General features: G+C 35.0%; 1 protein-coding gene across 1 annotated transcript in view; it reads left to right on the forward strand.

The window, feature by feature from the left end:
• The window catches only part of LOC127849095 (uncharacterized), a 41002-nt gene extending 27144 nt beyond the window's left edge, over positions 1-13858 (forward strand). The window contains exons 3-5 of the mRNA XM_052381817.1: positions 10207-12217; positions 13016-13224; positions 13767-13858. Coding sequence (XP_052237777.1) covers positions 10207-12217; positions 13016-13224; positions 13767-13858 — 2312 coding nt within the window. The remainder of the gene's footprint in view (positions 1-10206; positions 12218-13015; positions 13225-13766) is intronic.
• The last annotated feature ends 558 nt before the right edge of the window (positions 13859-14416 follow it).

Below are 14416 nucleotides of genomic sequence, written 5' to 3' on the forward strand. Positions count from 1 at the left end.
TTCCATGCTCTAATATAGCCATTATATGCATCTTTTGACGATTTAAAAACCTAAAAATTATAAAGCGTTGCAACGCGAAACGATTGAATTATTTGGAGAGTTCTGTTGTTGTCGTTTAAATTTGTGAAACTACGATGATTGCTTATATAAGGTATAAAATACGCAGTTTATGTATGCTTGGTAGGATAGCTCAGTTGGCTAATGCGTTTTTACTTTAGGATTCCGGGGGTCGAGCCCTGCTGAGAGCTACTTTTTTTCCTTTTTTTTTGATTTTTTACTGGAGCTTTTAAAATTTAATGTTCACATTTGTCAATATAAAGTATTTAATGACAAACTTCAAAACATGCCAAAATCTGTGAAAAGGCCCCTTTAAATATGCAAGGTAAAATATCTTATATTTGTTTTTTACTATATATTATAGTTTATTGGTACGTAAACATATGCACGTTATTGTATTTATTCAAATGAACAAAGGATATCGTAGTGCTACATTTAAAGGTTTCAATAAATATTATAACCATCATATTAGCGCTGATATTGAAAAGCAATGCATGTCCCGCAATTTCTTTCGATTTTTCGTTAATATTTCAACAGTTCATATCCAATATCCCGAAAAGTTAAAATATGAAGCCTATATGTTTAAGATTAATATTACATCTGTTACATTCACTTATAAAACATAATATTAATATTTAAGCGGGAAATGCATTGCTTTTTAATAACAGTGCAACTATAATGGTTGCATAAACATGATGTGGACAATTTGGATTATGACTACAAAACATGCTACCTGCCTGGTACTTACGAATGGAAATGTAGGGCAGAGGTGACAGGGATATTTTCTGGGAGTGGCTGTCTTAATATACACTGCTTTCTGTCAGGTTTTGTTACTACTTTGCGCTGAGGTAAATTTTCAGTAGGAATTTTGTTCCGGTCAACAGAGTTTGGACCGATTCCGTCTCGAAAGTGGTTGGAACAGACTTGAGTATACGCCATTGGAAATCATTTTTTCCGGCTAATTGCTGTCATCCAAGCTTTTCTTGTAATGAGTCTTTAGGCAATTCATGTAATGTTACTGTTGTTGAAAATGTACCTATTATACCGCTACAATTAAGGCATTTGACGATGGAACAGTAGTATTTCCCCATTGTTTTCCTTAACACCGGAAGTAGGTATACCTACCCACACGAACGACAACTCTGTCAAGACGGAATTACGAAAATCGGGACATATTGTTTAAGAGTTAAACTTAAGATTTTCGGTGAGATAATGACGTCATTTCGTCAACAAATGTCGTCATTTCACAGTAAAAAGTGAAAATTATCAATATTTTTCACAGTTAATTTTCGCTGTTTGAAACATTGAAATTATCAGTTTTCATTCACTTATATTTCTCAATAAACCACCGGAGAGCATTAAATAAATAGTAACAATCAAATATAAAATATTTTTACCTTGCATACAGTTATTATAGCACTACAAATATAGATCCTTTATTGGATAAACCACATTCGTCGATTTTTCATATTCGCGCATTTGAAATCATCATTTATTTTCAAATGAAAATTGCCACTTGAAACAGTGACATTTCAGACAATATTTACTGCATTCATAATATTCAGAATATTTAAATAAACGTTTTTATTTCAAATAAAAATATAATCAGGGAAAAGTAACAACATTAATTACTTGTGGTCTGGCGATAATCGGCCCAAAAATATTTTAATATTTTCTAAAGCATATTGTATATCTAAATACTAAAGTTTTGAGACGACATCAAAAATAATAATACAGTCAGTATATAATATAAACCTTATGTAAACTTATATAACAAAACAAATTTGGTGTCGGCATGGTTATATTGTTTGTGGTCTGTATCCCTAAAACTATCTTCTGACACTTCGTCATGTTCGCGGATATTAATTAAGAGTTGGAAAAATGACAATGTCTATTAAATTGTTATATTTTGAGACAATACTAACATATTTAACCCATAATGTGTTTTTTATATTAAACATTGCAGACAAAATGTCGATATAGCCTGTATTCGTCCATATCCGCACTTTTCGGTCAATCCGCGGATATGAGTCATATTCGCATGTTAGACGGACCGCGTTTTACACGGGATACTCGTGATTCCTACCCGAATGGAAGACACCTTCTTAATTACGAAAAGACCTAATAGCCGTGGTAAATTCAAATAACCTGAAGCAATGGAGTAACAAAATGCGCTAACAGGTGAGTGATGGTTATCTTTAAACCGTCAGATTGCAAAGTAAGGATTAAACTTGGAACACGGGTAGGTTGAAACTATATCCACAACACAATATCAACTATTATTTTAATATTTGGTTATGCATTTAGAAGCACTATATAGAGAACAATTTAAAAAAAACGTTAACACATTTTTTTCAGGTCATAAATGGAATACATTATTTGTTTGTCGAGTTGATGTGGTCATTATAAAACTAATAATGGTAAATTTAACATATTATTACTGTCTGAAGCGCCGTTAAATGTCGCATCGTCGTTATATGTCGCAGGCTACGAGATTTGTCGCAACGTTGACGATAAATGTCGCCAGGAACGATACATGTCGCAAATCCTACTGACGATATATGTCGCAACTTTAACGATAAATGCCGCAAAAATTTCAACTGCCGATATATGTCGCAACATTAACGAGATATGTTGCACACTTTTGTAAGTCATGTTAAAAACGAAAACTTGAAGTAAAATGACTAAAACTTTAAGGTTAGATTTAGATTACCCGTCGAGGTTCTTTGAGCCGACTTCCACCAGAATGGTCAGTTTTTAGTTAGTGTTGTCCGAAATGGTCAGTTGTGGTCAGTATTGTCCATAATTGTCAGCTGCGGTGAAGATCGGCCGTTGTGTGTTATAGATTTGGGCCGTGCTCTGTGAAAAAGGGGTTTGATGCATGTGCGTAAATTATCGTCCCAGATTAGCCTGTGTAATCTGCACAGGCTAGTCAGGGGCGACACTTTCCGCCTAAATTTGTGCTGAGAAGACACTTTCTTTAAACGAACAATATCATAAAAAGCGGAAAGTTTCGTCCATTATTAGCCTGTGAGGACTGAACAGGCTAATGTGGAACGACACTTTACGCACATGCATTAAACCCCATTTTCAAAGAGTGAGGCTCATTTATAGCATGAGTTGTGTTGTGTGGGAGGGAAATGGCCTCGTACATTAACACACAATATTTGTGTTTACTTAACACTTGAATGATTAAGTTTGATAAATTAGTGCAAACACCTGTTTTTTTTGGCAGTAAAATGAAAGTTTAAGAAAAAAAAAATTTGAAATTAAAAGAGTTTTGCTTATAATTGAGATAAATGGCTGTAATTATTTAGTACAAAAGATTCAATCAGATTCGTTTTGTGTTATTTAACTTAAGTGAATGACAGAGTGTTATTTCCAAATCATATAAAGTTCTAATGTATGATTGCTTGTATTATATGAAGATCTAATTTACAGTGAATGCAAAGGTGTGCAAGTATCTGCTAAAGTGCACAACAGCAAAATCAACCCATTTATGCCTAGTGGACTCTCCCATCCTTCTTAATTAAATCAATTTATTTCCAATATTAGGGATGTCTAGTATATTTATTTCTATATTTAGAATATTTCTTACAAAAAAAATCCTTTAAGCAAACAGCGCAGACCCAGATGAGACGCCGCATCATGTGGCGTCTCATCTGGGTCTTCGCTGTTTGCCAAGGCCTTTTTTCTAGACGCTAAGCATAAATGGGTTAAAGGCTCTATAAAGGTCGCAAATCCAATTATTATGCATATCAACTGGTCTTATTTTTACCGGATTTCAGTTACTCTTGCATAAAAACTGCTAATAACACAGCTTAGGTACAACGTTGTCAAGAATTATGGAAGATAAACCCGTTTCATAATTGGAAGAAATGTTTACATTTTTGCAACTAACGTGATGTGTAGCCTCAGAGCGTTGACATATGCTAAAAAAAGCCGAAAGAAATTTCAATTTTAATTCTATTTTAACAACTTTTTACCAGCAGCAAGTAACTTATTAGTTCACTACAAACGTTTTAACCATTTAGAAGAGACCTACTTTGTGAGTGATACCGGAAAACGTTTAAAGTCATCTATATATTTTTGGTGACCTGATTCACTTTCACTTTCTCTTTCGGGAGTAAACAGCGATGTAAATAAACTGATTGTTTGTAAACACAATTGACTTGGAGGACACTTTATTTTGAGCTCAAAACAAGTTGTATTGCTCATATTTTTATTATTATGTCCAATAGCATATATATATATATATATATATATATATATATATATATATATATATATATATATATATATATATATATATATATATATATATATATATATATATATTGTTTTTTGATAACCTTTATAAATAAAATATGAAAAAATATTTAAAAATCTGTAAATAATTACGTATCTTCACCTTTATAGAGCCTTTAAATGAGCCGCGCTCTTTGCAAGCAATGCCTAATTAGCCTATGTGGACTGCGCAGGCTAATATTTGACGACACTTTAAGCACTTATATTAAACCCCGTTTTTTTCAAGAGCGAGGCGAAATGGGTTAATCTCGAAAACACAAATCACATACATAAGCAACCACGTTGGGTAAGTCGAACCAAATAGCATGCATACTTTGTAAGCTTAACATACATGTATACTAAGCAAGTTGCTAAACTAAGCGCATACCATTGGCATTATGTATATTGTTATGTCGGTTTGTCTGATTTTGTTTTAATGTGAACAGCGAGGGACAAAATAAACGTTTTTCCTTTTTTAAAGCGAGCATTGCGTTTCAGACACTTAGACATTTTTTGTTATGCCTCATTGACAGCGTAGGAAGCATGTTCGTTTACCATTTATATGACATATATATTAAACATGTTGTTGACATCGACACCGTTTTTATGTGTCATTTAGTATGTTATTTATAAGGATTTAATCATACGTTTAAAACGTTTTTTCAGCACAATTGATCCTGACAATATTTCTGACTAATAATTTGCTATTCACTACAGAGCATCACATACAATGACGATTAATTGATCTTTATATTTTTAAGTAAAAATAATCAGTACATTTATTATGAGAGTACTTAAGTTTAAACCTACTTATTTAAGATCGAAGCATAGAAAGTCAACGGCTTATTTAAAACGCTGTCGAGGCCGTTTCCTATGACTATGACCAGTACTTGGTGTCTATGGGGGAGATCTAAAGAACGCTTCCACAATAGGGATTGAACCCGTGACCTCCCGATTGCTATGCGGACACCATCCATCCTTTTGGAATACTAGTATGTGTATTTCATTGTAATGATGCATAAAGTGTTATCTTTACGTAGAGATAACGTGTAAGCGTTTTGTCTATAATTTCATAAACAAAACGCATAATGAGTCTTGACGATCTTCATATAAACGCTGTACAAACCCATATATATCAATACAGGATATTCAATAATGATGGTTGAACCTTTGTCGGTATAAAATAATGATAGGGCATTAACTGTCAGCCTAATATATATTTTGTATCAGCTAATGGTTATAACTCCCAATAAATCATTTAGTAAACGTGTTAAGGTAAATATTTTGGTGATTTAAGATAACATGTTTATGAATCAAAACATATCGACAAAGATTACAAGTTGGATGGTCTTTTGTTTGAAACTAAGGGATACGCTAGTAACTTTGGTTTATAATAATTTTTATATTACTGAAACATTGTATCACATTTTTCGTGTATCAAAAGAAAGGGATTTTACACACGTACGTGCCTTTTTTTTTAAAGCGCAACACAGCCTCAACTTATTCAGTAATAGTGCCCATGCCTGTGGATCTATATTTTGCGACTTATGTAATTGAGTCGTGTTCTGAGAAAACTGGGCATAATGCATATGCGTAAAGTGTCGTCCCAGATTAGCCTGTGCAATCCGCACAGGCTTATGAGGGACGACACTTTCCGCTTTTATGGCATTTTTCGTTTAAATGAAGTCTCTTCTTAGCAAAATTCCAATTTAAGCGGAAACTGTTGTCCCTGATTAGCATGTGCGGATTGCACAGGCTAATCTGGGACGACACTTTACGCACATGAATTATGCCCAGTTTTCTCAGAACGCGACTCATTTGGACTTTTGAACCTGCCAACATGCCAGCACGATACGGCTGAAATCAGCCAACATGTACGAATATGTGGGTTTGACAAATGGAAACATGATATAAATCCACACGCTGGCTGACATATATGCTGGCTATCTTGTATAATTAACTACAAATGTGTAGGCATGGTAAACTAAACTATAAATATGTAAGTATACAGTGTGTCTATACCCTAATCGAAAAAAAACGTCAGTCAACCCATTATCGTTACAATCAATTGGGCATAAATAAACGGACGGGTATAGAGTTTGAATAAGAAATGTAAAGAACGTTTAAAATTAACACTGCTTTGGCGCAAATATATTAATTTACATCGTTAACATGTTAATAAATCAAACGTAACTTGATATGTAGACCAAGGCTAAGGAGAACAAGTTGATATCTAAATATAATGTCATGAATTCAATAAACTTCTATGCTTTATAACACACGCTATCATAGAGTTGTTAGACTATAATCGAGTAATAAATAAGGTTATTTAAATTGAACTGTTATCATCTTTAAACATTTATATATATATATATTGTCCAACTGAATTGAAAACATGCAGATATAAGTGGAATGAAAATATAAGAACAAGAAATCAAGCGAACACTATTCGCAGATGATACAACGTAACTTACAGATGAAACACCACATTCGTTCTCAGCACTGATGTATACTATTCAAGAATGCAGTGAAATATCCGGACTCAAACTAAATACGCAAAAATCCATAGTAATGCACATTATATTAGAGAAACAAATTGCTTTTGAAAAAGATAAACTTGATCAACACAATAAAACACGAAGCATTTTTGTATTAACTCCTTAAAGACTCTTGCATGTAGCCTTTTTCTTAGGATACTTCTCTATTAGTTTTGTTTATTCATGTCTCCTTCTTATTTTCTCCTTTTAAGTTAATTGTACTACCAAAAACAAATTCGTATTTTTACGCGCACAGAAAGTCAGTGCGTTTTTCCTAAAGTAACAAACATAGCGCGTCTTTTGAAAGTTCTTTTTCTTAAATTATTTTTTCCTTCCTTAATAAAATAATCTTGTACCCCTTTTTCAATCTCTTAAAAAAATGTTAAAGCATCATCTCAAATAATATTTTCTGGTAACGATATGAAGCATAAAAACATGGATGTTTAATCACATTTCCATCGTATTGTTGTTAGTATAAACCTGAATAACTTATGTGTGCATTAAAAGTGAATGTAAATAATTATAAAGTATATATGTAACTGACTAACTGACGAAATATGTTATATTTGTAAATATGTACAATCATGATATAATTGAGATATATGTTGAAAAATAAATAAAAATAATTAAATAAGATATTTCCGATATTTGGTTGAAATAAGCTGGTTTTTATTGAATGTTACTTGAATATATATCGCCCCATTGATGCAAAAAGGTACTACGTGATATTGAAATCAGGCCAAGAGTTATAAGAATTGATTGGGTCAATATTGACCACAACTGACCATTTCTGACAATACTGACCGCAACTGACAATTATGGAAAATACTGACCACAATTGACCATTTCGGACAATACTAACTAAAAACTGACCATTCTGTTTGAAGTCGGCTCAAAGGACATCGTCGGGTAATCTAAATCTAACCTTAAAGTTTAAGTCATTTTACTTCAAGTTTTCGCTTTTAACATGACTTACAAAGGTGTGCGACATTTATCGTTAATGTTGCGACATATATCGGCAGTTGAAATTTTTGCGACATTTATCGTTAAAGTTGCGACATATATCGTCAGTAGGATTTGCGACATTTATCGTCAACTTTGCGACAAATCTCGTAGCCTGCGACATATAACGGCGATGCGACATTTAACGGCGCTACACTGTCATACTTTTAAACGTTTATCGTATGAATATAGTTCTTTCAATAATTTCCATAAGTAAGTTATTTATCCACCGCAGTAACCCCGCAACTGTACAATGCAAGTAAAAAGTTATCAGGGCATTATCTGGACATTACAAATCATCTACAGAAATTCAAATAAATTGATTTACCTGGGAATTTTGATTGTGTCCAGTCTCACGAGATGCATACTATCGTAATATGAAGTCGAAATAATAATAATTAAAACGCGTTTAAAATTATTTTAAGAGAGAAACCATATATGTCAACATTTATGTTTAAACTCCGTGACCCCAATAATTGTCAGCTTCCGACGCGCTAGACGTATTAGCCGTCCATACACCCCTTTAAATATCGAAGAATGGTATGTTCTAAATATCGAAGAATGGTATGTTCTAAATATTGAATAATGGTATGTTCTACTAAATGTTATGCACCGTGGAAAAAACGCACTACATTAGCTGAATTTAATCAACACTTAAATGATATGACATTTGGTTATATCGCCTTGATTGTTTGACAACATTGTCATTATTGTTTACTTTAAAAAGGGATATCCAAGATTGGACAGCTTTATTTGTGCGTTCGAAATTCGTCGAGAAAAGCCGTGAAGAAACACGATTTAATTTTCATTGGTGTTCGTATATTCTACCATGCGCCGGCGCCTACTATTTCAGGAAAAGCTCTAGATTGCTCTACATAGTCTTTACTTTAATTAAAATATTTAATAAGAATATTCGAAAAAACTTTAAACTATTGGAATCGGTTCCATGACAGTTTTCAAAATAATGTAAATTACATGTATATCTCAAAAGACAATTTTAAATTGTAAACAAGCAAGATGGAAAAAAAGAATTCATCATGATAAATATTGCATTGAGTTTATAAATAGTTTATTTTACATGTAACATTAATGAACGATCACGGACTAACCAAAGATAATGCTATAAACCGAAAACTTGAGTATGTCATTTTGCTATAATATAAATTATCATATAATTTATATTATAATTTATATGATAGGAAAATGACACGCTCAAGTTTACGGTTTATAGTATTATCTTATTACTTTGACGATTTCTGTCGTAATATACCGTTGTTTACTTTTTGATTAAATAATTAAGATCATTTTCTAAAATCTCAAAAATAAATAAAGAATATAGCAATAAACGTATTGTGGTTGAAGTCTAGAGCATGTTATATGAATTAAATGCCATGACAACATTTCATTATTTTGGATTCGAGTTGGGGGCTGTCCATTTTAAGATATTTTCTTTGCATTTCATGCATATTTTATTACATTTTTAGCCTGAAATCAGGTGAATATTTCTTTGGATGCCGAATCGAGCAAATCAGTAATTGTTACCTGGAAAAAAATCAAGATGTGGAGTTTAAATCTTCTAGTTTTGAAGTGAAAAAATGTGAAAAAAAAACTGATTAAAAAGATTTGGAAGATATGTGTAAAACATAATTCTTTATCAAGAAAACTTTAGCTTACGCTTCAGCTAAAGTATTTGTAAAAACAAAGGTTTGTGTTTCGTAACGCTGCAGTGTTTTAGCGCATTATAATTTTTCATTATCGACCCTTCCAGGAAAACATTTCACGGAGTATGATTACAAAGTTACTGCTTGAATTTTAATAACACTTAAAACTCGAACAAAAGAAGTGAAGTTTTTCTTCGTTAATTACGGTTTGTCAAATTTAAGCAAGATAAATGGTCTTGCAAAACATATGCAATCGAGGCGCGAAGTCATTCCCTCCCTGGGAGACGATGTCCCAAGGGTGGATTAAAAGTGTTAATTGGTATGTCTGTGACACCACATTTTTCGCATGTGTAGATGCCATTATTTAGATAAGATACCACGTGTCGCATTCAAATAACATTTTAAATGACAATCAAGGCCTTATTTATGCTGTGTTTTATGACGCTTAAAGATGCAGATGAACCTTGTTTCTATTAATCACCAAATAACTGATAAACAAAATATTTATTTAAAAAATACGAACTATTATGTGATTATCAAATCCATTAGAGAGACTATTTAAATATTTAAATATATTAAATATAATCGCTTCACTTCATTTAATTGTTCAGGTGCCTATACAAATGGTATCATAAGTTTCTTAAGTTATTTTATAATTTTAGATTTTCGCGACCGGTTGATACAGTTCTATACGACGACGAAGAACACTGTGTCTGTTTCACCACTAAGTGAGGGTCGTGACAAACCCATCTCGGATGTCTTTGTGCAACCGAAATTGAGCCACGTTACAATAGAGAAAGATGGATCTAGAAAGAAAACGGGAAACCCGGTTAACCAATACAAAGCCTTATTTTATATAGACGAAAAGCTAAGTAGCCGTGTATTTGTTCAAGGAGAACCGGGGATGGGGAAAACTACATTCCTCACTAAACTGGCTCTTGACTGGTGTGATGCAGTGTCTGAGCACAATCCTGATCACAGGCCTACATTTAGTGATGTCGAAACATTGAAGGAATTCCGGTTTCTCTTTCAAATATCACTACGAGATGCAAGGGACCAACGGGAGGTTATAGAGATGATTAAAACACAAATTATCGACATGATATACCCTGGTGAAGTAAAACGTGAAGAGACCGTTAAGCTTTTACCACATATCCTAGAACTAGAGACATACATCGTTTCTATGGATGGGCTTAATGAATGGGTTGATCGTTTAAATCGATTTGTTATACCGTTACTTGCGCAATGGCATTCAAAGTGTGTGTCCATTATTACATCACGGCCATGGAAAATGGCGGATGGGCGAATCAAAGATTCTGAAATAAAAAAATTAATAGAAGTTGAAGGAATAATTGATACAGAAGAACTAGCAAATAAAATTATAAACAGTCTTCAAACTGGTAATGTGAAGACAACCCCTGAATTCATGAAGTACGTGAACGAACGTCAATTTGGGAATTTGTTGAAGTCACCCTGGCTGCAAACTCTGTTAGTCAATTGTTGGATGAACAAGACGGAATTGAGTGGCTCCTTGTGTGAAATAAATTGTATTTTACTAGACACACTTTTTAAAAATGCACGTGCGAAAAAGGGATATTTTCAAAAAGGAAATTCGTTTCAGTGTTTAACAAATACAAGTTTTATTCAGCGGCAGATCAATATTTTTGATGCACTTGCGAATGTTGCATTTAAATTTACGTTTTCATCGAGTAAATCTCCAGTGTTCACCGAACGGGGAGTATTAAATCACATGTCAAAAAAGCAGTTGAAATTTTGTCTTCATGCTGGTGTTTTTACGAAAAGATACAGCTCCAATATAGCAAGTCAGAATGCACAGTTTTCATTTTTACACGAGACTTTACAGGAATTTATGACTGCCTATCATATCGCAAATTCCAAGCAGGACCTTATAAAACAGTTTCGAACCGGATCTAAATATAATGTTTTAGAGATGAGCCAGACCATAATTTATCTATGTGGACTCGACTGTAAAAAAGCTAATACTCTTATTAATTGTCTGGTTGACGACGAGTTCATCAAAGCCATAAGCCACGGACTGAGCATGTACATTATGGGATATTATAATCAGGAAAACTTATTAGCATTTCAGGGCGATAATGGGACAAGAAGGAACGTTTTAAAATCAAATAATGATAACATTGATTACGACGCACGTTGCTTCGCACTATCAGTCTTGTTCCAGCGCATGATCATTGCTGGATGCATAGAAGCAACTGCCAGCGGTGAAAAGGAAATTTGCTTGAATTGTAGAGACTTCATATTCAATCAGAATCTTTCTGAGTCCGATTCAAATGCGTTAGAACTGCTTTTATTGTACAACTGTGCAGATGTGCGGTCACTTGTTGTAGAAAATAATTGTCTACAACTTAGCGAAATATTGACAGTCATACTCAAATCCAAACATTGTCTTACACGTGTTAAGATAACAATGACACCGGAAATAAGTAAAGCAATACATCATACGAGCATACAGGAGCTGAACTGTATCGGACAATTTGACGTATCATCATGCTCCTATGTTCTGCCGTCCCTGTCTCAATTAACATATTTGAGAATAGAAGACACAAGCTTTTTGCAAGAAATATCTCTTCCTGAAACAATACAAAACATTGTCTTGTCGAAATGCGAATGTTCATCTGAGTGGCTGTGCACCTTGTTGATCATGCTCTCTTCATTAGATCATCCTGTCACGTGTGAGCTGTGGGATTTTGTATTGCAGTCAAGTGAAGACATCCGTGAAGACGAAGCGCATACACATATATCGGACTTGCGATCTCAAATACTGTCACATGACCTGTCAAACATTGAGATATTAGTGATAAATGGCAGTAAGGAACTGTTTGAACTATTACGTGATACTAGTATTGGGATCCTAGCCCTGAGGACGGATAATTGTGCCTCATTAGCATCCGAGATTCTTCACACGCTGAATAAGCTAACTAAGCTTTCTTTGTGGGGAACCTATACTGGTCGGTGTGATCTGAGACTGCCTGCGTCATTGCAATGTATTAGTTTCCAGGAAGGCAAATGTTCATCTGAGTGGCTGTGCAGCTTGTTGATCACGCTCTCTTCATTAGATCATCCTGTCGAGTGTGAGCTGTGGGATGTTGTATTGCAGTTAAGTGAAGACATCCGTGGAGACGAAGCGCATACACATATATCGGACTTGCGATCTGAAATACTGTCACATGACCTGTCCAATATTGAGATATTAGTGAAACATGGCAGTGCGGAACTGTTTGAACTTTTACGTGATACTAGTATTGGGATCCTAGCCCTGAGGACGGCTAATTGTGCCTCATTAGCATCCGAGATTCTTCACACGCTGCATAAGCTAACTGAGCTTTATTTTTGGGGAACCTATACTGGTCGGTGTGATCTCAAGCTGCCTGCCTCATTACAGTGTATTAGTCTCCAGGAAGGCGAATGTTCATCTGAGTGGCTGTGCACCTTGTTGATCACGCTCTCTTCATTAGATCATCCTGTCAAGTGTGAGCTGTGGGATGTTGTATTGCAGTTAAGTGAAGACATCCGTGGAGATGAAGCGCATACACATATATCGGACTTGCGATCTGAAATACTGTCACATGACCTGTCAAACATTGAGATATTAGTGAACCATGGCAGTGCGGAACTGTTTGAACTATTACGTGATACTAGTATTGGGATCCTTAACCTCATTACGGCTAATTGTTCCTCATTAGCATCCGAGATTCTTCACACGCTGAATAAGCTAACTAAACTTTATTTGAGGGGAACCTATACGGGTAGATGTGATCTGAGACTGCCTGTGTCATTGCAGTGTATAAGTTTCCAAGAAGGCGAATGTTCATCTGAGTGGCTGTGCAGCTTGTTGATCACGCTCTCTTCATTAGATCATCCTGTCGAGTGTGAGCTGTGGGATGTTGTATTGCAGATAAGTGAAGACATCCGTGGAGACGAAGCGCATACACATATATCGGACTTGCGATCTGAAATACTGTCACATAACCTGTCAAACATTGAGTTATTAGTGAAACATGGCAGTAAGGAACTGTTTGAACTATTACGTGATAGTAGTATTGGGATCCTAGACCTGAGGACGGCTAACTGTGCCTCATTAGCATCCGAGATTCTTCACACGCTGAATAAGCTAACAAAGCTTTGTTTGTGGGGAACCTATACGGGCAGATGTGATCTGAGACTGCCTGCGTCATTGCAGTGTATAAGTCTGCCGGAAGGCGAGTGTTCATCAGAGTGGCTGCGCAGCTTGTTGATCACGCTCTCTTCATTAGATCATCCTGTCACGTGTGAGCTGTTGGATGTTGTATTGCAGTTAAGTGAAGACATCCGTGGAGACGAAGCGCATACACATATATCGGACTTGCGATCTAAAATACTGTCACATGACCTGTCAAACATTGAGTTATTGATGAAAAATGGCAGTATGGAACTGTTTGAACTATTACGTGATACTAGTATTGGGATCCTAGACCTGAGGACGGCTAATTGTGCCTCATTAGCATCCGAGATTCTTCACACGCTGAATAAGCTAACTAAGCTTTATTTGCGGGGAACCTATACGGGCAGATGTGATCTGAGACTGCCTGCGTCATTGCAGTGTATAAGTCTGCCGGAAGGCGAATGTTCATCTGAGTGGCTGTGCAGCTTGTTGGTCACGCTCTCTTCATTAGATCATCCTGTCAAGTGTGAGCTGTGGGATGTTGTATTGCAGTTAAGTGAAGACATCCGTGGAGACGAAGCGCATACACATATATCGGACTTGCGATCTCAAATACTGTCACATGACCTGTCCAATGTTGAGATATTCGTGAAAAATGGCAGTGTGGAGCTATTTGAAATAATACGTGA

The sequence above is a fragment of the Dreissena polymorpha genome, chromosome 10 (assembly GCF_020536995.1).
Source record: "Dreissena polymorpha isolate Duluth1 chromosome 10, UMN_Dpol_1.0, whole genome shotgun sequence".
NCBI classification, from domain to species: domain Eukaryota; kingdom Metazoa; phylum Mollusca; class Bivalvia; order Myida; family Dreissenidae; genus Dreissena; species Dreissena polymorpha.